Below are 23,656 nucleotides of genomic sequence, written 5' to 3'. Positions count from 1 at the left end.
TCAATTAAAGTGTCAGCAATCAGTTGTTTCCTGTTGGGGGTTTGGTGGTGCATGTGAAATGCATTGCAGATCCCGTGGCAGTGTTCAGTGGAAGGATGTTCACCTCACAAAGCCCTGCTCCACACCATTATTCATGGCATTGAAGCAGTTTTAAGTATTCAGATCAAGACTAAGCTCTCTTGGGATCTTCTTCTGGCTTCACTTGACTCAGTTGACTGTTAAGAAGACTTCAAGGGATGCATTTGCCCTCATGCTAGTTTACTTCAGTACCAACGAAGCAATACAACTGTAAAACATCAAACTTAAGGTAGATGTTCACCTGGCAGTGCTTTAACTCAATGCAAAGTAATGTAGGGAAAGCATTAAGGTCCTATCTATGTTTAGCTGAAAGCTGGGGCTTGTTTTCTGTGATAAGCAGACAAAACTCTCACATTTCACAGTTGCATCTTTATGTTTTTGTCTCGTTACCTGTTCACTCATGCTGTTAATCCCATCAGGCCCCAGCAAGGATATTGCTTGTTTAACCAGATCTGTTCGGCCACAGTTGAGCATCCGGAAACCCAGGTCCTGCTTGAACTTTGCTTCGGTGGCAACTGCATCCAGTTTCCGAGATGCACAAAAACAGTCGTCGATTCTGTGGATGTAAGAAATAAATTCCCTCAGAGGACAATCAGAGGACAGACCTTGCTGTCCCTAGGAAAATAATACTTTGCCCTATTTTCGAAGGATGTAGGTCATGCACACATTCACTCTCCTTTGACCTGTATGTTTGAGGGAAGTGCTGAATGGGAAATGCTAATGCAAGCTAATAGAGATTGCCCTTGGTCTCTTTCATGGGACAAGTTACACATTTTATAAAAAATTGGTCAAAAAAAGGCACAGATTTCATTTGATTTTGTTTCCCTGTTTAAGCAATACACAACACATTCTCACCGCAAGTTTTGTCTCTGCATGTCAAGGTTATCCAGTCCCCCTGACCTCTGAAAAGTTTCAGTGGCTTCAGTAAGCTTTGAACTTACAACAAATGGATGTATAATCATTGTCAATACAAAAAAGAGACAATAAAGTCACTCCAAACACCTTCAAGGATCTCACCAGCACAGCTCCAGTAACAGGGAAGTCTTTTTGGAGCAGAAAGTGCAAGTCTCAGAATGCCAGATTGGCTGAGGTTGGAAGGGACCTCTGGAGATCATCTGGTCCAAACCCCTGCTCAAGCAGGGCCACCTGTAGATCAGGGCACCATGCAATCAGGCAGAAGGCAATCTTGTCAGGTAATCATGGCAAAACACCACAAATCCTTGCTGGTTGTGTCTAACAGATGAGAGGTTGTTCTTTTAAGATCTTATTCAAAAGATCTCCAAACTGTAAACTGCTCAAGATATCCATTTCAAATGGAAGAAGGGCTAGCAGTTATTTAGCCAAGATGTGAATCTACAGCTCCAGAGAAAGCCAGGCAATTCAAATCTGATGTTTATCCAACTCGGTTTCATCTTATTAAAACACAGATTTGCTTTTCTTTCATGCTGAGGAGTGTCTGGGGCACAGGGTGGAGTCCAAATTCACAGTGCTTTTGGTGTGAACTTGGATAAAGGACTGTATGGAAAAACACCACTTTCATTCTCCAAAAATGCTAGGTCAGAAAACGAGGGGCTACTTATGAATGAAAAACAAAGATCAAAAGTGCGAAAGTCAAACATATCAAATATTTGTTTTCTATTTCATATGTAAAAAAATGCATCAAACCAAAAGAAAAATCTGAACAGCACATCATTATCATGTAAATTTCTTCTTCAAAGTGCTTTATCAGAGCTTTATAAAATATATAACACTGCTTAATATTTAACAGCAATATGCAATGAATATGCTGTTTATATAGAAGCAGTGGTATGTAGTAATAGCTACTGCTCTTCCTCTTTCAACAGAGGAAGGAAAGTGAGAGGAAAAATACAAAGTATTTTGATCAAAGCTTCTGCAGGACTTAGTACCGAAACTGGCATCTGAGCTCCAGCTTGCTCTCTGCTGGGCCATGACCAGTCTGGAAGACAACAGGTATTTTGTTGATGTTCATTCTACACCATCAGTTTGGGTTTTGACTGCTAAAAAGTCGACATCCTAAGAATGCAAACAAGGTATGCATGGACTATCATTACTCAGGGGAACAAGGATGACACTTCACCACAACAGCATGCTGCAAGATTAATGCACAACACTCGGTCACAATAAATACACAGCAACAGGAAAAACAGATTCTGCATCAGTAATATGCCTACAACAGAGATGAAGAAAGCAACACATAGCAAGGCTGGGTTTTCTGCAGTAGTTTTTGAGCGAGTTTAAGGAAAAAGCAAAACCAGCACAGATATGCAGGGCTGAGCTCAATGACACTGAGATCCACTGGAGCAATTGCGGCTTCACACGTTCACACCATATGGCACATTTCTGACACAAGAGCTACAGCAACATTTGGTACTTGTTACCCCCATAGCAGGAGAAGCTAGAGATCATCTGTGCCCTCCTTTAACGTATGGCAAAGACAAAGCATTCTCAGAAGTTAGGTGGTGGGGATTTTGGTGCACAAAGAGAGAGTCTGGATCTCCCAGCTGCAGCTGGCCATTTCCAGATGAGTCTGGGCTGAAAATGAGGCGGTTCCTCAGCAAAGTGCAGCTATGGAAAGATATAGACATCCTCTGAGGACTGCAGAGGTGTCTGCCACTATGAATCACTGCCTGTGTTAAGTCACTGCTTCATCATTTGTACTGAGGTACATAACATACACTCTGAATAAAATGGGTCAAACTCAGCACTGACAGAAACAGGCAGTTTCACTGACGTCAGTTCAGCTCAATGCAGGCAAAATGATAGCTGACGATCTCCTCCTTAAAAAAAGCCAGATTTTGACCCGGGTTGCACACCCACACAAGGGAGGAAGGAGGAACAAGGACCTATCACACCTATCCTGGACAGGCTGCCCAAATCTCTACTCTGGCATGGGCTCTGAAATGACTTACTTCTCCGTAAGTAACTACTCCACGAATTGGCTCTGGTCAGCTAAAAGCACATCAGTTCACCTGCTTACTATAGCCGAAGAAGGGGACTCATTAATTACTGCTGATATTTGGTAACAGCAAATTAGTACTCCTCAGTCAGCTGAGGGGATATAAGGGTCTTGGTCCAAGGGCTCCGAGATGCTATAGCTGTAGAAACACTGTAACAATAACACGGATGGAGAGGAGTGCCCGGGCTGCACAGCTGGTAGGACACCAGCAAGGATGAAATGTGACCTAGCCCAAGTACCACAAAGCAAGAAAAGACAACTTAGTCCCACTACCAGTGGCCCACTGCCTTTTTATATCCCAAAAAGGTCCCGGTCCCATCGTGAGCGAGTTACAGCCCTGATTTATGGGACATAGCAAAGCAAACTATATGGCAAAATTTGACATAGATCATTGCTGGTGCTACCATTGTCATATGTTGACTAATAAAACAGATAGTGATCAAACTGGGGAGTTTAATAAAACAAGAGCATGACACAAGGCAAAGGAACAGAGGATGCTTCGGAAGAGAAAGCATAGCAATGTCTCGACAAGCCAGAGAGATGAATGAGTTAAGGAAAAGGAGATTTAACATGCACAGATACAAAGAAGTGAAGAGACAGATCAAAAATCATCAGGAACTACAAGTACAAAAGAGGAGAACACAGCATCACTTTTAACACTGGAGAAAGCCAACTGGGAAGATGGTACAGCAGATAAGACTGAGCAGTTGCATTTCAAAATGAAAACTGAAAAATAAAGAAATGACCCCCAAATCCATAAAAAAATCAACCGCAAGCCACCAGAGCACTGCATTTTCTCCCAAGTCCTCTTTCATATCATTAACTACATAATGTTGATCCCAACAGGAGCAGAGGGTCTGCTATATAGACCCTCTGCTCCATATGACACTGTTATGAGGGGATGCTGTGCCATCATGGACACCATCCAGAATCACAAACACTAAAGGATGCAAGACAAAAAAGGAGCAAGGGAATAGGCACCCAGGCTTGACTCACTCAAGACTTCTTAACTTTGGACTGCAACAAATACACTGACAAGCCTTGAAGAGGTGGGAAAAGGATGGGGAAAAGCTTGAAAAATAAGGCTGACAAGGAACAGTTAAGTCAGCTAAATATATAGGGTCACTTTTTAGAGCTGTGAAACTGTGCCTGCAAAGCAAGGGAAGCCAGAGTAAGCACAAACAGAGCTGGAAACCTCCCCAGATGCACAGTCAGTTCACCACCCTTTTGCCAAAAAGTCTTTGTGATCTTTCCAAGTGCACAGGAGGCTGACACTGGCCTGATGGTGGGACATCCCCTCCAAGGCCACCTTGGTTTGTTGCCAGATTCTGCCAGCTGCCAGCACTCACACAGGTTGTCCTTTCCCCTACAGAAAAGGTGCTTTTTCATTGAAGAGGCAGGGAAGGCTGATGGGAGGAGCAGAAGACCATGAGAGACCAATGTTCTTCTCCCTAGGGACAGTTGAAGGATGGCAGGACATCACCACCCTGGATGCTGACTGGGTGAGCTGAACTTTGAGGGCCCCCGGATTTGATATAGTGACCAGCATCCTTTGAGGGTGATATCCTCTCTCAAAAGACTGAGCCCATTCTGGATTTCCCTATTTAGCAACCTGTGGGGCTGAACAGGCTCCTTGGCACTACCAGCACTATACGCATGCTCCCACTCCCAGAATCGAGAAGCAATATGCTTGAATTAACAACATACACTGATAAAAGTCCTTGTGCTCAACAGCATATCCACCCCTCTAATTCAGGGCTTCAGCCTGTAAACTCCCTAACTGGTCCCTCCCGACCTGGAATAAAGCAAACAATTGCCTTTATAAGTAAAAGGAAAATTAGAAACAGGTGAAATCTTCTTGATCTTCTATTTGTATCAAAGCTGTGACCACATTTTTAACTTACAATGCAATACAATTATCTCCAAGTCCTCTTTTAATTCCTCACAGATATTGCTTCTACAGCAGTTATCTTCAAGATCATTACAGTGTTGCCACTCCACATAATTAACTTTACTGTGGCTTTATATGGGGAATGCCACGGTAACATTAATTATTTGCAAATGGTCACTGTCAAATGCTGCATGGTGACCATGACACTCTATCATACTCTGAAATACTCAAACCTCTGAAAGGAGTCAGAGATAATCTTCTTCATTTACAATGGGTCCTAGCAGTACAGCAAATTATTTTCATCTTTTCCCAAACTCACATTATGAAAACATAATGCAGCACTTCTACAGCAACGGTTTAAATGCAAGGGTTTGGGTTTTTTTTTTTTTTTTTTTCATTTTCACTCAGACTGGCTAAGATAGAGTCTGTGTGGATCTTTAATAAGTTACTCATGGATTGAATACATTTGGGAAAAAGGATGATTCAAAGGCAAAGTGTTTCCATCGTAACTGATAGACACAGCAGCTCTCTTATTACATAGCTTTTTACTTATTTGTTCTTTGGGAGGGGATTATTGCTATAGTCAGTAACGGACAACTGGGGGGGGGGGAACCAACAAAAAACCCAACCCCAAAGCAGTGCTGTGTAAATGTTTCCAACAAGAAGTAGACAACATCTTAATCATGTTCTAAGCTACATGTGCCAGCATAGCATGCTAACAGTTGATTTAAAAGAAATGGGAGTGCAGACTGTGAAGAGCAGCAGGGCAAATGTTCCCCTCTGCAGAAATGAACAGATCATCATTCTGATAGCCAAGCACCAAAAACTTGTTTGCCCACCTGGGACTCGATTGCCAGCCCTTTCAATTAAAAGAATGATAATCTATTAATTAAGTCAATCTTTTTAGCTCTGTGGAGTTTATTCAGTCTGTCCCTGTCCTAAATATGAATGAGGTCTCGAGTCAGAAATTATAGTTCAGCTGGTGGGATGCCTGGAAGGAGCCGTATTTCAGCCAACAGTACATATGCATTCGCAATACTGAATTTCTTGGGGTCAGGGATCAGTTTTGATCTGGGTATGCACAGCCTGCAGCACAAAAGGGTCCTGTTCCTCGCCTGGGGCTCTTCAGTGAGATTACAGACACAAATGGCAATAGCAGGAGAGCAGACGATTTGATTTAAATTTGTGAGCACTCTTTTTTACAATGTGGTGCTTTAAAAGGGAATATAATGGTGATACTAGCAGGACTGCAATATAAATACTATTTTGAGACAGTTACTTGCATTTTCAGTTTTGGAGAGAGAGGAAGTATGAGCACAAACATGTTGATCTAAGTGATGAAGAGCACTACTTTTTAACGCAGACATAAAATATCTCCATTTACATTACTCAGGAGCCAAATTAAAACAAGAAAATAAAAATATTCAGGATATTTAATAGCCAACCTCTTATTCTTGTCAAAGGCCTGAGAATAAATAAAGGTTACAGATACTGGAAAATACATTAAAAAAAGTGATGTGACTATCAAATCAAGACCCAAATCTGTATTTCAAAACACTCTTAATATTACAGTCCCATGCATATAGGCCAGGATCCATGTTCAAAATTGAATCTTTCTTCAGATTTTGAACAAGGCCAACATATCATAGGAAAATTTGGGTACAGATTCACCTTTCATATAAATAGATAGCATGAGTCTTCACTACTGAGACAATATGCTACCTGTATCCTGATTATTATATTCAAGAATGTGTAGAGAGACAGAACATATGAAACAGTAATGAACTTGCTTGCAATAGGAAAAGCGCAAGAAGGCTGGATCCTAAATCCTGGAAAAATACAAGTGTGTTCTGCCCTAAAAGTGAAGCAGAACATGAGGACAAGGTCCTCCCCTTCAATAATTTTTCTTATTACTGTTGTCTTCAAGCAGCCGGTTGGCAGGAGAAGTTGCGATTCACCTCAGGAAACCTGTGCTTTACCTTTTAAGTAATAAAATCTCCTTCATCCACTGGCACCATCTGCCTCAAGGGACTGCTGGATTTTATCAAGTAGTTTGCTTGCTACCGCTTGCTGGTTTGTCATTTTTTGTCTAATTATGGCAATAGCCATGGCTGGTGTTAAAGGATTAGTGAAAATTTGTGGGAAGAACAAGGACATTCAAGGAGCTAGGCAAACACCAACCGTCCCTACTTAAAAGTGGCTCTATCTAATTAAATAGCAGAATTTCTTAGCAATTTTATACTCTCTTTCCCTCTCCAGAAACTCAGCCCCTTACCCAGTGCATTTTAAGAGAGAGCGAAGAGCAATGGAAATATTTTTCTGCCTTCAAATCTCTATTTATTAAAGTCTATTTATATTTTCATGCTGTATTACAACAACAGGATTTCCATAAATAAAACATTACATGCAACTCTTCCTCTTTCACTTTAAAGTTAGAAATGCATATGTGTGGTATAGTATGAAGATGACATGGCAAATGGTATAGACTGCTCTGAAAGAACAAAATAACACATCTTCCCTTTATGTTGCTGTATTTTTCCCTTTCCACAGTCTTAAGAAAACTCTCTAGAATGAGCCAAGGATACTCTCCTGTTAAGTAAGCTTCACTCTTGAGGTTGATAATCCTTTTTTCCTAGAGAGCTTTCATTAAGAGGGATGATCTCAGACAGAAACGCAGACTTAGGTATTCTCAGGCAAAGGCTAATTGGAATTCAGGACTGATTTTAAACTAAAGACAGGTTTTCAAAGGCACTCAGACACTGTGTTTGCCCAGAGACCTTTCTGGATCAGAGCTGTAAATGCAGCTTGGAGCCCTGGGTAAGGCTGCGACAGGGCAGCGGCTGCGGGAGTGTATGGGACTGGAGAGTTAATAAACCCAGTCCTATCCTGCAGCAAGGCTTGGATCCATCTACACTTTCAGTTTGAACTTACTCATGACTTGTTAATATTCACATATTCCTGTGTCCGCGCTGCCCTTTAAATACTGTATTTTTCCTTCTGTGGTGTTTACTCCTGAGGTATTTCTGGAACAGTCACATGTTCCCTCAGCACCCACTTGGCTCAGCTGAATGAGACCCTTTCTTCTAGTCTCTCTCTATGAGAACATTTTGTCAAAACTCAAACTACCCCAGCCCATTTCTCTCTACCTGGTCCAATGTGAATATTTTCTTGACCCGGACACAGGATTTGTGATTCCACAACACTTCCTACCACTTTCACGTACAGAGGCACCAGTATTTTCCCGCTTCTACTAGCAATACCTCTCCCGATGCATCCTCAAAAGCATTTGCTTTATTCATGGCTGAGAAAAAATCCACTTTTGTGGTTTAGAATCATTCTGAGATTGAAATACTGGTCTACAGTCTTTGCCACCACCTTTCCAATACTCAGCTCCTAATATAGTATATGTTATACAGCATATATAGTATATATGTTACATATACACTGCAGTATGTATTTTTCTAATTAACCTCCACGTTTGCCTTTCATTTGTGGAAAACTGCATTTCATCCCATTTCTTTTGTCCCAGCCCTCAAGGTCATCCACTTTTTCCTGGATGATTTCCCAAACTTCCTCTGTCAGGACAATGCCTCTCTGCATCATGGCATCAGCAAATTTTAACTTCATGAGCACACTGCTAAGACTTGTGCCAAGACCCTTTCTGAAAATTAAAAAAGACCAGTTCTAAAGAGCGAGAGCTGAAGATCTCTGCTTGTAACCCCATTGCAGGCAACCCAGACCTTGTCACCTCTCTTGAAGCCAGTCCCTGCTCACTTTCCAATTCCTTTACTAACCCCCATCTTCTCCATCTTAACTAATAGCTCCCTGCATGGACTGCATCGAATTTTTCACTCAAGTCCAAATAGATGAAATCTACTGAATTTCCTTGGGGTAGAAAATCAGTTATCTTATCAAAAAGTTATTAGATTAGTCTGGCAAGATCTATCTTTAGAAAATCTGTGTCACATTTTATCCTATTTTTCCCTCAACAACATGTCTTTAATCAGTCTTTGCTTGAAAAAACATTCAAAGGCCTTGCACTAACAGCCTGGAATTTTCCTCGGATCGTTTTTCATCCTTTTCAAACGTTGGGCATTACTATTATTAATCCTTAAGAGTTATAGCACCACTCCAGGCTTTGTTAAAAATATTTCCCTCTGACCCTCTAATTTCATGAGGCAGCTCTTTCTCATTGCTGGGATAGAAGTTATCTGGTCACCCCAATTTGAGTGCATTAAGCTGCATAATTCGCTCTCCTTTTGATTACTGTTTTTCCATTCTCATAAACCTGTTGCTATTACTTATTTTTCCTTTCCCCCCAGGATTCTCTTCCTGAAAACAGAGGCAAATTATTTACTTCAGTTCTTGGGTGGCGGCCTCTGTTGGCAGTAATGCACACCCCTCACAGGTCCCTCCAGAAGGCCAGCACTTACAGACATCAATTTCACCTCTGCACCCCAGGAAGAGAGGAGAAAAATGTGCACATCCGTGGTCAGAAGTAGAGACAGGACCCCAACTCACAGCCAGGCAGAGAAGAAAAGGGGTATTTGCTGCATTCACTTCATGTGAGCCCAGCGCCCTCACAGAACCCAGCCATAACTCCAAAATGCTGAAGTGCATGAGCAAGAGATTAACGGGGATCAAATTATGTCTCTCCATGTCCTGTTGCGCCAGCTCCTGCTCTCACCAGCTCTGCCTTGACAGGCAGCAATGCTGCCACCTCCAACTAAATTTGACTGGAATGTAAGGGGGGGCTCTGACCACACCAGCAGGGTTGGCATGCAAGCCCCGCTGCCTAGCTTTGTCCTCCAGCATCCCCCCAACAACCAGAGACTGCAAACAATGGACTGTGATGCTTTTCACGGGCACCCTGGTGGTACCAGAGCCCGAGGGGTCTCCATGGGTTGTATGTCAATATGGGACAGGGCAAGAAGAAGACAAACCCCTGTGGGACTCCACCCATGAAGAGCCTGACAGTAAAAACGCCATTTCCCACCACTGCCCTTTGGGTATGGCTGCCAAAAAGGACTTCAGACCTCTTTACAGAATTGTCCTGGGCTCCTCCTGCCACAGTGTGGCACCTGCCTCCAGTGTGTGGCCATGGTGCACAGTAAAGAATGCCACAGGGGGCAATCTCGCTTCTCCACTGTACAAAAGAAAGGGACAAGCCCTTTCATCTATGGATAAAAAGAAAACACTCCTCAAGATGACTAAACTCTGCTTCTCCTCCAAATCCCAGTCAGGAGCTTTGCAGGCTGCTGGGCAAGGGGACAGGAGACTAATGGGCATGAAAGGGCTTCCACACACCCCTATGGCTCTGGAGAAATGCCCAGCCTCATGGGCAATGCTTCTGGAGGGTCTTGGTGCCATGGGGACACATTCAGTGTTCCTCTTCATTCAGATGCCAGGATGGTCCCTTGATGTCGGCTAGCAACCCCACAGGGCATTCCTTCCCCAGTCAAGCTGGGGTTCAGATGTCCAGCTGGGATGTTCAGGGTTCAGGAGCCAGTACCCCAGTGCAAGCTGGGATCTCCTGAAATGCCTCCTCCTGCATCACTGGAAGTTCTCGAAGTGAAGACAGTGCCTACCTGATTCCCTTCAGCAGAGCTAAGAGCCCTTCTCAGGGGTGAGCGGGCTGCTTGCCAGGACCAGAAATACCTGAGAAAAGCAGCTTTCCCAGAGAAACCAGACAGGGGGTGACTTGGAACCAGAGGTCTGAGGCAATGCTGAGGGCAGAAGACAATACTTAAAATAACATATGGGAATTGCCCTTTGTAGAGCGGAATTGCACTCACATCTCTGAGATGGTGTATTTTTCTTCAATTTTTGCGGCTCCTGGATATCAGAACGAACACGTGCATGCACACACACACTCATACACTAGCCTATATCCTTCTTTTAACTTCTGACCAGCCAGAAAAGAGCCCTTTATCCAGTCAGACACAGAAGCGACCAAGTAACAGTCTCTCACATTACACTACTACCTCTCTTGGGTCAGTTTGTTCCAGCATCTTTACATCCTCCAGGATTGCCATTATATATTGCAATCAGAAATGAAGCCACTGACCCTGATAAAAAACCACAGCAGCGTTTGTGCTGAGCAATACAGGATGCTCCTCCCTTGCTCTGTTTCTCTGTCGTCAGCCTCCAGTCCCCAGATGTAGTCACCCATTAGCAATCCTCCCCACCACATGTCTAACACATTGGGGGGGTTTTGTTTTAAATAAATGTCCCACAGAATGGAGGAAGGAAAGACATGCAAAGAGCTTCTTATGTTTGGGTGGAGCAAGGGGAAAGGTACCCTTTGCAGATGTGATGATGCAGCCAAACCGAGGCATCTGCAGCCAGCCAGCCCCAGTGCAGACGGAGAAGTGATGCTACCTTACTGCAGCAGAAAGGCAGGTCAACACATTTTTACCACCGTGCCCCTTTTTGGCAACAAATTACCTTCGTCCCTGATGCCTTCATTAATAAAAGATCTAGAGCAGGGAGCAGAGCACCCATCTTCACCAGATTTATGCCAGCAGAGAACTGCTTTGCACACAGCTCTCTACTGACTACATCCAGCTGCCTCAGGTGGCCCAACAGGCCCTGGGTACAGGCGAGGCTTTATTTAAATCTGGTCTCCACTATGACAGAGAATATTTTGGACACAACTTGAGCTTCCATCTCAGCTAGCTGCTGTGCATCCAGCAGTCAATCCATCTGTGAAACCTACCTCCTTGCAAAAGGTGGAGACAACTGGTCTATCTAAAGCTTCCACTCCTGGGGCGAGGTGAACATTTACATCCCTGCTCATGTCTCAACATTGGGAAAAAGGAAGAAACTTTCCAGCACGTCTGCTGCTATAAAATGAAAAGAGATCAGGAAGGAGACAGGCAGCTCCTCCCTGATTCCAGTTTCCCTCACTCCTGTAGCCAGAGCAAGGGCAGCTCCTCTTTCAGGAGATGAAAACATCACAAGAAATTAAGGCGATGGATTTTTAAAAAAGGATCAGAAGAGGGGAGAAAGAGAGGAAGTACTGGAATGAAAGGCAGGAAGAAAGCAGAGATGATTTACAAAGCCACATATAGGGAACCTCACTGCTGGAGTATGTGACTGTGCTGGGAAGTGTCACATGAATCTGCTGGGAGATCTCTGTGCTGTAGTTCAGATAAGAAACTGAACATTTGGTTTTTAGCCAAACTGATCCTGAACTTCATAGCCTTTGAGATCCTGCCAATCTCTCCCTCTCCCCGTATGCAATGTGGAAGCTGATTTTGCTTTATGCGTTTGCTATGACAGGTTGTGAATCAACACCATAGAATGATGCAGTATCACATGGGACTATGGGAACTTTTGGGTTCAGGTCTCTATATTTTTGTGACTAAAGATGACTGCTAAGAAAAGTCTAGAAATTGAAACAGTTTCAAGGCTCTACTTATTAAGCTGTTTCTATAAAAGTCACAAAACACATCAAGCTAACTGCATTTAAAATCCTCCAGCTGTCATCCATCACACAGCTTATTTTAAAAGCCATCCTCTGCCAAGTTGTTGTATTCCCCCCCCAGTGTTTGCATTTATGGCATTGATGCTCTCTGAAGAGTTGATAGTTGGAAACACTCCCTCTCTAACGGGGAGGCATGCATGAAAGGTAGGCGCTTGGCTTAGTGGAAATGAGAAGTGCTGATGGTCTGCCCTGCACACAAATAAAAAAATTACAAGCGGCAACGTTTCAAATTAACATCCTGATGCCTCACGTTATTCTTCAGAAAAGCTCAGTCCTTTCTTTGATCTCGGGATTACAGGCAGCCAGGGTCTGATTTTCAGCTATGCAAAGAACCTGCTGCACTACGCCGGTGGTAGGCACAGATCTTAAAATAAACCCCAAAGTACGCAGACCCTCATTTGCAGACCTCTGCCAGCACAGTAGAGTGAGATTGTAATTTTGGGACATCAGTGGGTGAATCAGGCCCCTACAGTCAAATAAGGGCACAGCGCAAAGTCTGGTCTCTCTAAAATCCAGAATTTGTCTCAGGAATTATTTCTCTTTTCATTCCCAACTGATTAATCCCAGACTGCGCTCTTCAGGCTCATTCCCACTTGCAAGAAAAAGAGGACAACTGCAATCGCTTCTATTCTTTATGAAACGAATTCTCGATGGCAACTTTAAATTAAGTGCTGATTTGTTCCACATAATTAATAAATCCTTCTGCAGCATCATACAACTCCCCTCAACCTCAAATGATTTGGAAACTCCCAGAAAATTGTCTAAGAGTTGATATAATTTTCTACATATATACACACCCACAAAATACAACTTTAAGAATGGTATATTGTGTTTTTTTTAATCCACAGATATTTAACCGTATCTACCCTAATTTTTAAGACAGAGAATGTAGAGTAGGAACATTATTGCCTTATTTGCAATCCTACCTAAATACTGCAAGAGGTATTCAATTAATTGTGCCTTTTCAAAACCAAGTGCTAGGTCTCCAGAAACTGCGCAGTACCTGTAAGTCCTGACATTTCAGTAGGGACACAGAACGCTGCACTTCTGGAAATGAGCGCCAAGACGGTCACACCAAAGGGAAGCAATTACAGCCAAGATCTGAAATCTGAAACGCTCAAGATTTCGCTTTTGAAATGCAACATATTTCTTCAATTAAATGTTGAATAGCTGTTACTATAAAAAGCCTATGCAGATCTCGAAGTAAAGCATTATACTCTCTGGTGAAAGAGTATGTCAAGGCCAGAGTCAACAGAAGGCAGCTGCTCCGATGCAGGTTGTCACAGCTAATCATGTAGATCACCCCTCTGCTTTCTGTGTTGCAGGAAAGAATGCACCTACTGCTGTAACAAGAGGCAGACTGCTGAAAATTGGGGTTTACGTACAATTTTGTCAAGCAATAGCAGTAAGCAATTTCTGCTTTGGCAGATTCAGAATGTCTTTTCATATGAAAATCAAAACCAAATATATTCTTGACTCCAGAACAGCCCTGGATCATGCTTTTGTACATGTACATAACAATAAGGCAAAACAGACACTAAAAACATATCCTGGCAATAAATACTTTAAGACTTAATTAGAAAACCAAAAGGTCGCATCCAATACACGAAGATGTCAAATTATCTAGGCTGACATTTACAACTAATTTGAACCGACATTAGCATGAAAAATACAATTTTACTGCAAGAGGTAGTCTTACCTACAAGTTTAAATGTGCCCTTTAAGCATTAATGCTGAAAACAAAGCCCTGAAAAATATCTGCAGCCCTGCCAATTACATTTCTGTATTCTATAGCAAAGCAACGTGTAGCAGACAATTAGCAGAAGATTTCAGCCCCTCATTAGCAAGCAGAACCTAATAATAAGAGAAAAAAACCACCAACATATGAGCTCTGATGAGCAGATTACGGGCTCGATCCAGCTGTGAGATATTCAGGCACCCATTACCATGCAACCAGCTTATCCACAGATGTGAGCAAATACCAGGAGCCGATTTTGCAACGCAGACAGCGATGAGCCCGAGCATCCATGCACCTCTCAAGGCAATAACAGAGCCCTCTGCCTGCCTGCTTGCTCACTGTCACTAGGAAAGAGACACACATTTTGCACAAAGCAGCCGATTTTTTTTTTTGTGGACTTACTTTAACTGTCGAGGTTCGCAGTCAACTCCCGGCAGTAAGAGCCTCGCTGCCTGCCGTACGTCATCGCTGTCCACCGAAAAGCTGCGACGGTGCCCTGCGTGAGCCACGGCAACCCGTATCCACTCCATCAGGGGAGGCAGCACAATGAACGGCCTGGGAAAGCACACAGACATGAATGCTACAGTATACTAGCATCAAAATAACAGGTATACAGAGAGAGGGGGCAGGGGTGCGTGTGTGTGCATGTGTAAATATGTGAGAGAATATATATATACACAGAGAGAGAAGGAAACAAGCAAAACAAAAGCATAGGAGAGCAAACAGGCGCAGCAAATTAGATGTCTCACCCTGTCTCCTGAGCAGGAGTATTTGTAGAGTGAGATTTATGAGCCACGCTCATTTATGGGGCTCCTGTGAGGTCAGTGCACCCGCCTGGCAAACCCTCCCTCCCTCCCCCCATCCTTCACACTGTGTATCCCGAAAAGAGGGCAGGAGCCTGGCACAGGACCACGTCCTGCTCTGGCTGACGTGCTGGGCTGGGTACACTCCCCAGCCACTTTGCAATAGGGATGGGAGAACGAAACGGGGCAAAGAGAGGGGATGCCCCCACCCCAGGATGCCATGGACGGAGAGGTGATGCGTAAGGAAGTCACCAGCATCTCCTGCCGATGCAACGCGTGCCTCGTGCTTGGTGCTGAAAGCGGGGACCTTTGCAGCTGACCCTGCTGTACTGTGGAGGTTATCAGTGAGCAGCGTCAGAAACCACACTGTTCCGTTCCACTTGTTGCTTGTATCAAACCACCACACCTTTGGGTACCAGCTGTTCCGCCACTTGAGCAAAAATGCACAAAACCAACCCTCAAAGTGGGTGGTGGGAATTTGGGCCACAGCCCCAACTTAAGTAAAGCACGGACACTATCAGAGACATGGTCCTTCACAAGACCTGGACACCCCTATGTCCTAGCAGGAGCTGCCCATGCTTTTTGGGAAGCACACAGCATACAGTTTACCCCCACCTACACTAGAAACTATTTGGGGACCAATAAAAAAACGCCAAAATTTAAATAAGAACCATAGCTTCAAGTCCTAGTTTGGAGTTAAAAAAAAAAAATTTAAAAATTTGCAGCTGAACATCTTGGAAGGTCACTGCCTGCTAGGTCAAGGTGGACAGAATCCCCAGAGCAAAACAGGCTGCAGCAACTGCCCTCCCATCCCCAACAGGTTTTTGTGCCCTTTTCATCACTGAGCTAGGGTGTCCAAAATGGGTGTCTCCTCTGCAGCTGTACACAGGAGACAAAGTCTGTGAGGGGAAGGGATGAGGAAGGGTACAAGAAATCCCTCTTTATAAAAATATACTACAAAATTCTAAAAATTGTAAAATCATTAAAAACCAGTAAATCTGTCCAAGAGCTACTTGAGAACTATGCTGAAAGTCCTGTATTTAGTCAGGACTGCTGAAAACTCACAGTGAAACTGTTTCATCCACACTGTGAAGAAGATAGGCTAAGGAATGTTAACAGAGATTGCTACAATATTAAAAAAGGGGGAAAAAAAAAAAAGACGAAACTTGTAAATGACTACTGTCCTCAAGGAATGTTTGTAATTAACCTGCTCTTACCTCCTTCTTCTGAACCTTTGTCTTTTGTCTCATTTCCATGTAGCTCCCTTTCCCCTCCTCTTTAACTGTATATTCCCATAGTCTCTCTGTTTATTAGATCAGTATATCATCCTAATACTGGAAATATTCCTTTTAGTGCAGCATCATCCCCTACTTTTTGCTCCCTTCACTTCTCCTGCTCCTTTTCGTTTGATATTGCTTTCCCTTACTTGCCTTCCTTTCTGTGGGGGGGAAAAAAAGAAAAATTCTGGATTAGGTGCCCCGTAGGCAAATACTTTACATTTTAAATATCTAACTTTACCCAAAAAGGATCTACTCCTAGAAAAATTATTTAAGATTATGTTGATTCTGGACTATCCTTTTCCTATTTATAGCTCTTTATGCCATTTATTTCTCTTTTCAAGACTTGACTTTACATAGCTCTGATATTAATATTCTTGAGGAGGGATGAGATATTTCACAAGCGCCGAAGGACACAGAAGCCCCGAGGCCACTAACTTTCCCTGGGACACTGGGTTCCCAAATCTCACAGGCGCTTAAATAAACGACCTCCTTTTGAAACATGACATCTTTGGCTGACTTGCCACTTTCATTGTTATTCCGTTCAAACACATCGCTGTCACCTCAAGACTAGGCTGCATTTGTTTCCAAGGCTTTTTGCTTTCCTTGGACCTGCCACGGCCACATAAGGAAGCAGATAAGGACAGAATATCTTCTCCCACAGCTACAGTGGAAAGATATCCATTTGTTGTGAAGGTGGTGGTGGTCAGAGGAGGGAGAGGGGAGAAGTGAAGGGTTCATCTGCTCCTGGAAGGTGACCTGCTTCCTAGATCACCTGCGACATGTGTTATCAGAGCAGAAAGGACCCTCTCTCAAGGCGTTAAGTAGCTGGGGACAAGTAATCAGTGGGAGTTGTTTTCATCACTTACTGTGCAAACAGCAGGAAGGGAGCTGCAAATCACACTGAAGTGTAAAAATGCATACAGTCACCCATAAAACGTGGTGCTAGGAAAGCAACTAAAGGGAAACTCAATTCTAGGTTATGGTTTGCATGAGTGAACATGGTCTGGATCAGAGAAATGAAGACAGGCTCGTACGGAGCCTTCCTATAACATCTGCTGGGCAAACAGAAGAGCGGAGGGCCATGCCTGAACTGGAGACCCTGGAGTTTCACACTTTCTTCTCATCTCTCATGCACGTCAAAAACTCGCCCAGCATAAAATCTGCCCCACCACAGTAAGAAGCAGAGCAAATAAAATTATATACAGGAACTGTGATAATTGCAGTATAAAACTGATTGGTTTTCCTTTCCTGGTCTTGCAAACTTCAACAGAGTAATAGAAATGAACATGGCTATTTGGTGCAATAAATCCCAAAAGGGAAGAGAATCGGTGTCCTGCAGAAGCGGGGGAATTTTCTCTAAAGGCCTGTTTCAATCCCTACATGAGGATGTGGAGTTTGCTCACAATATACTACATTCCTTTTTCCAAGGCAAAAAAAAAATCCTAACTGCATATCTGAGCATGTCAGGGAATTCATATTTTGAGAAGAGAACCAAATATGGCTGAGTGCAATAGGTTAAAAATACCCTTTGAGAGTCTCTACATCACGTGAAGGGGATTTTTTTTCTTTAAATACTGTTTGTGTGCCAAAGAAGAAAGAGGAACACAAATTTACAGGGGTGTGACAACCCACAAGACAATGTGACATCAGCAGGAAATATTTCACTTTTCAAATGACATCGAGCAAAAACTCGTTAAGCAATGCATCACATCATTGGCGTATACATTGATGTATCTCTGGTACAAAGGCAGGTAACAACCAGGAGAGTTTGGTACTTTTGCGTTCCAGAGCAGACATGTAGCAGATAAGTCATCCCATTATATGCTTTGGAAGTGCACACCTTAATCAAATTAACCTAACCATGGTAGGTATGTGTGGAGCTTGACCCTGTCTGAAGGGTATAAGAAGTCAGGAGCAGCTTGACTGCTCCAGAAGCACCTTACCGGGGTGCGGGTCCATCCTCCTCCAGCTCATCTCAGTACCTGCGCTTAACTTTAAACGCGTGCTCCCATCCTCTTTAATTCACGGCAGTTCGAAGTTAAGGAGGAGCTTAAGTAATGTCCCCAAAAAAGACGGTTTTTGGCACAGGCTAGTATTTTCCTGAACTGTCATCTAAGGGGGAAAACATGCCAGATCAGGATGCAGGGAGAGGTCTCTGCACAGAGCAATCCCCACCCCATGCAAAAGAGCTGAGAGAGGGGGAAGGGATGGGAGGCCAACAAAAAACAGATCCCAAAGGGTTGGACCCTTCTTGGCACTGTCCCTGGGTCCTTGCTTGAACAGAAAAGGGAATTATGAGTGTTCCACAAACACATCCCCAGTTCTTCCCCCCACACAGCATCCCTCCCCGTTCCCTCCTGCCACCCAGTGCCCCTCTCACATCTATTTTGGGATGGGTCAGGGACCCGTGAGCTCCTGTGCATGGCAGACATCTGCAGGCAATACCCAGCCAGCACCCCTTCGCAAGGGACAACCGCTCGCCTTCATCTCCCGTCCCGGATATCACACGTCCTTCTCCGCACCTCCCTCAGACGTGGCAACTCCCCACTGGCACCCGCCCACACCTCTCCCCAGCACCCTCCCTCCAGAGCAGGGCCAACAACCCCTCCACGCCCAATCAGATGTCAACCTTATCTCTTTTTTTTGCAGGGCTGATGTCTCTGAGGCACTTCGAGTTACAAAATGGCTTTTCAGAAAAGCAGGTGTAATGGGGGGAAAACCTAAACATAACACCATAACTGCACGAGGGATTGCCTAAAATCCACATTCCTCCAGCGAAACACGCTGCCCACCATTCCCTCCTTGGCTTGCTGGCACATGGAGATATTTAAAGTCCCATCATGCATATGCAATAGCTCAGGCTTTTTCACCACCACCACAACCATCATCATCATCATCACTATTATTATTATTACTATTGTTATTATTGTTATCAGTGGCAGTATACCTGTATATAAACAGGAGGAACTGTCAGATGGAAGAGGAGCATGACAAATGTGCACTGTGAAATGCAATAAGATGCTTCATCATTTTTGCCTGAGTCTGTGAGGAGACGGATGAAGCTCCTTTCTGGACACTGTCTGCTCCGATGCCAGAGTTGCAAAGCACCTGGGCCTGCAATCCTACAAATTCCAGCTCCCAATAACCCCTCACCCTGGTTTTTCTCTGTCCCTACCACCTTTGCAGGGTGCAGACTCCCTGCTGCCCACCGACCATGACTTCAGAGTCCACCTTTCCACCCAGTCCTTCAAAAGCAAGGCTGCCACGCACACCTACCCTCTTCTTCTTGATTTCCCAGAAGCTTAAGCAGTTTTTCCTCTCCCCAGTAGCTCCCTCGCCCTTGCAGTGAGTAATCCACGTTTTTGGCAGGACCCTCCTGCCAGGAAAGCAGTGTCGTGTCCCACCCTCTCCTCCCAGTTCCCACTATGGGGGTGACTCCCTAATCATTTTTGCCAGGCGATGAGAGTCCCAAACAAGGGACTATTGCCTGTCACCTTCTCTGGCATGCAGACTCACCACCTTTGAATGCTCTTCACCCAGGCTCAGTCCTCCTCCATCACTGTGGCTCACAGATCTCAGACAGACCACCAGCCCCTCGTTCACAGCAGAGCCTGCAGTACACTCCAGGTCCACAAGCTCATCAAATGTGCATGAGAAATTTCCCCAAATAATCACAGTGCTCAAAGAAAAAAATCATCATTTCTGGTGCAGCACAGCAGCCTCTCTATTTCCAGAGGTACTTCACATTGTTCTTCTTCAGACACCAAGCCCTTGCCCCACCATATGCACATGCTCACTGAATAAGTTAAATCAACTGCTGTGGAGAGGACTGGCTTGATGGTCTGCATCATGATGGGAATGGAGAAATCCCTGAGTGCTGATCCTACTCAGACGTGAATTCATACAGCTGTGTTGTGTTGTCCCTCCCTTAGTTTCACCAGCTGTGGACAGCTGTATAGACCTGACCTTGCTTTAACTTAAGCACCTTCTGTATAGCCCAATTATTACAACTGCTTTGGATAATTTCTGTTTGCAGGATCCTTTAGCTACTGAGGGTGCTATTGTGGTAGGCATTGAGTTTCTTCACTCACTCCAGCCAAGGAGAGGTGACTGCAAACCTTCATGGCAATGGCAGCCAAAGAGCTACATGCAGTTAGGTCACTGCTGTTTAAAACTGCAAAAGCAATCAAGAAAGAATTAACGGTGCTTTTGAGAAGTGTAAGGCTGTACTTTTACAAGAAAAAGCCTATCTAAACAAAGGTAAGGAGATGTTTCTGCTTGCAGATATGAGTCAGCAACTTTAACGTTATGAAAAGATCTTTTCATTTCTTTGGTTTGTTGTTTATGTTTCCATGGGTGGCTTTTAAAGAAAATCCCAATATACCAAAGGAAAAGCGCCCTCAGTTCTGACAGCTTTCATTTAGAACATATGAGGAAACCATATATGCGATGCTAGTCCATTTTTAGCGTTATTGGAGGACAGAAAAGCATGTTTTTTCCAATGTTTAGCATACATTTCAGATGGATTTCTAGGCTGCAAAACTCATATATTTACATCACAAACTACTTGTCTTCAGAGAGAGCCAAGTACTTTCTGATGCCTTCAGAAAGCTGCCAGTCCCAATCCTGCCCAGGTACCCAGTGGCATCAACCGATGCACCACGCCGAATCCATGCAGCTATGCCATGCTAGGCAGCTCCTCCACCACCCCACAAGCCCAGCTGATGGTGACCAAGTAGCCAGCCTCTGAAAAAGCCAATTCTGCATTTTGTTCAGGCTGAAGAATCAATTCTCCTTGCCCTCACACAAACCTCTGTGAGACCCCCTAGGCCAAGGGAGGGTTCGCCCTTATGCTTTCATGTACCAAGACACTGGTCCTCCAGAATCTACACGAGGGCATCTGCAAGTCACAGTTTTTGACTCGCATCCAGCATTCAAATGTGCCGTCCCTGTTGCCTCTTCTGTCTTAAATGCATTACTCACCAAGACTTAAAATACTTCCCAGACAGCTTTGACATCAGATTTGACATGACTGGCTGTGGCATAAATCTCTGAAGAGACATCAGCATTGGGAGTGCGGCACGGAACAGTGCAGGTAACGCGCTGTTCTCGCAGTGCTGCACACAATTTTCTCTATTAAAAAAAACCATACAGCCATTCCACGGACAGCGTAAGCCTAGCTTGATAAATTAGGTGTAGAATACAGATCCAGCCCAGCAAGGATATACCGTCTGACAGCTCAGCTACGAATACTGCCTGAACTATTTCTTGTAATGTGCAATCTCACATGCTTCTGGCAGCTGCCAATACCATTTCTGAAGGGATTTTTTAAAAGTGGGAAGTTTAATATTTAGAACGCAAACCTAGAGGATTTATGCAAGAATGCATCTGAGATTTCTTTTCAGTGGTTCCCAGTCAAATCAACCCTGATGTTAACTCTGAGTTCAGCAAGGCCACAGTTTTACTACATGAAGTTTCCAATTAAATAGTGGATAAAAATATATAGGGTCATAACAGAGCTATGCCATACTGAAACATCAAGCATGTGTAATCCCTTCTTCTGTTACAAGGTTCATTCAGGTTTCGTAGCTGGACTTCGACACTCTCAGTGCTAGTGCTTCACCTGTTCTTCATGAGCACTCCCCATCATTCCCTCCACTCTCTGCTGTCCTTTGCTGGAGACTGCCCTACCCATGGAGTTTGTACCACACACAATTTAAATCAGGGACACATTTCTCTAGTTATACTCTTACTGAAATTGTTCAATGGGTATTATCTGTACTACAGACATGAAAGTGCTTTGAAAGAGTTCAAGTTATTTTATAGCAGTGGAACACTCTCTCATTAAGGGGGCTGCATCACAATGATCAGCCAGGCACACTAATAACTATCCAAAGCATGTACCAAAATTCAGACGATAATCCTCTCCTTTAATCACGAACGACTCTAGACTACAATTTGTACATGTGTGCATGTGCAGGGGACATGCATATTTTTGTCTGTGTGTCCACGTGTGCGTGCAAGGCAGGTAGAAAAAAATAAAAAGCAAGCAATAGCCCATGGGAATTTCCTAAGGGACTGCTCCGCATGCAGGGGAAAGTAGTGAAGGAAAAGTGAAAAGATGGTTAAAACCAGACACGTATCCATCAACTCAATTAAGACCCGAGGGGAAAAGCTAAAGGCTGCCGGGTGGTAAGGGGAGTTAATGCTCCTCCAAGGCAGAGCAGCAGAAGAAATGCTGGAGAAGGAACTTTGCTGCCAGTGAGCAGAATTAATGGGTTGTTCTGGACAGGCTGAGCTGCTGAGCCGCTGCTTCTCAATGAGTTGTTAATGGGGAACATGGAGAGTTAGGAAGTAATGAGGAATTTGTCAATACAGCTGTGGATAAAAGCGGGTAAGGAACCACTTAAAGAAAAAACCATCAAACAAATCTGCAACTACAGATTCTGTGCTTTCCGGTGCTCAAGAAATTACTTGCAATAATTTTGGAAGTGTTAGAGAGGCTGAGAAGCAAAACACAGCCACGGGACAGATCCTTTTATTAAACCAGAAGCAGCAAGCAAGAAAAAATTCTTGGCAACAGTGCCCTCATCTACAATTCCTTCTTTCCTTTTTTTTTTTTAATTCCTGGGAAAGCATAAGAATGAACAAACCTAAATAATCCACAGCTGCCCACAGGTGGAGGCATCAGAGGAACACTGGTTTCACAGGCAATACATGGCACAAGACAAATGTCTCCACTGGGTCCCCAGCTGGGTGCATTAGGGAAGGGGGACCCCACAAACAGGTCCACCATCCACTGACCCCCTGTATGTCCATGCCTGCTAAAATAGCTGTCTACATGGCATCCGAGGCCATTATATAACCCACCCCAGCATGACTGGCTTGTGCTGGTGCCAGCAACACAGCCAAAAAATCAGAGGGTTTCTTCCAAAGTGACCAGCTTGAAAGAAGAATATGAATTTGGGGTGGGAAGGGGTCACGCATCCATCTTACAGTTGCATTTGGTGGCATTTAGGAAGTGTGGAAACTTTCCCAGGTTTTCTGAGAAATCCTGGCCACTGTCCACCTCCTCCCCCTCCCACGAAAGCAGGAGCTTCACTGTATAATCACTTTTCCCTTTTATTTTAATGTAAAGACAAACACTATTAAAAACACACCGCATTCTCATTTCTTTACCTCCATGAAGAGCAAACACAGAGAAACACTCCCTAGAAACAAAGCACCAGATTTATTCAAAGGTAAATATCCCATTTTATGTGTCCCCCAAGACTTTGAGGGAGGTACCGCTTTCTGTGCTGGGACATGCTAGGCCAGGCAGGACTGCCACCATATCAACTTCCCTCCCGTATCCAGCCTCTGCAGAAGGATATGCAGAGCCTTTGCAGGTCCCTAACTCA

The 23,656-nt window shown here is 44.0% G+C and overlaps 1 protein-coding gene across 5 annotated transcripts in view; it reads right to left on the bottom strand.

The window, feature by feature from the left end:
- ABTB3 (ankyrin repeat and BTB domain containing 3) overlaps positions 1 to 23,656 on the bottom strand; it is a 184,588-nt gene that overhangs the window by 36,696 nt on the left and 124,236 nt on the right. For all 5 annotated transcript variants that reach the window (XM_086468449.1, XM_086468458.1, XM_086468466.1 and 2 more), the window contains 2 exons: positions 14,576 to 14,728; positions 469 to 634 (listed from right to left, as the gene is read on the bottom strand). In XM_086468449.1, the coding sequence (XP_086324575.1) occupies positions 469 to 634; positions 14,576 to 14,728 (319 nt within the window). The remainder of the gene's footprint in view (positions 1 to 468; positions 635 to 14,575; positions 14,729 to 23,656) is intronic.

This window comes from Leptosomus discolor, chromosome 1 (assembly GCF_034619465.1).
Source record: "Leptosomus discolor isolate bLepDis1 chromosome 1, bLepDis1.hap2, whole genome shotgun sequence".
NCBI classification, from domain to species: Eukaryota; Metazoa; Chordata; class Aves; order Leptosomiformes; family Leptosomidae; genus Leptosomus; species Leptosomus discolor.
Note: the sequence above shows the minus strand (reverse complement) of the source record. Positions and strands in the feature narration are given on the sequence as shown.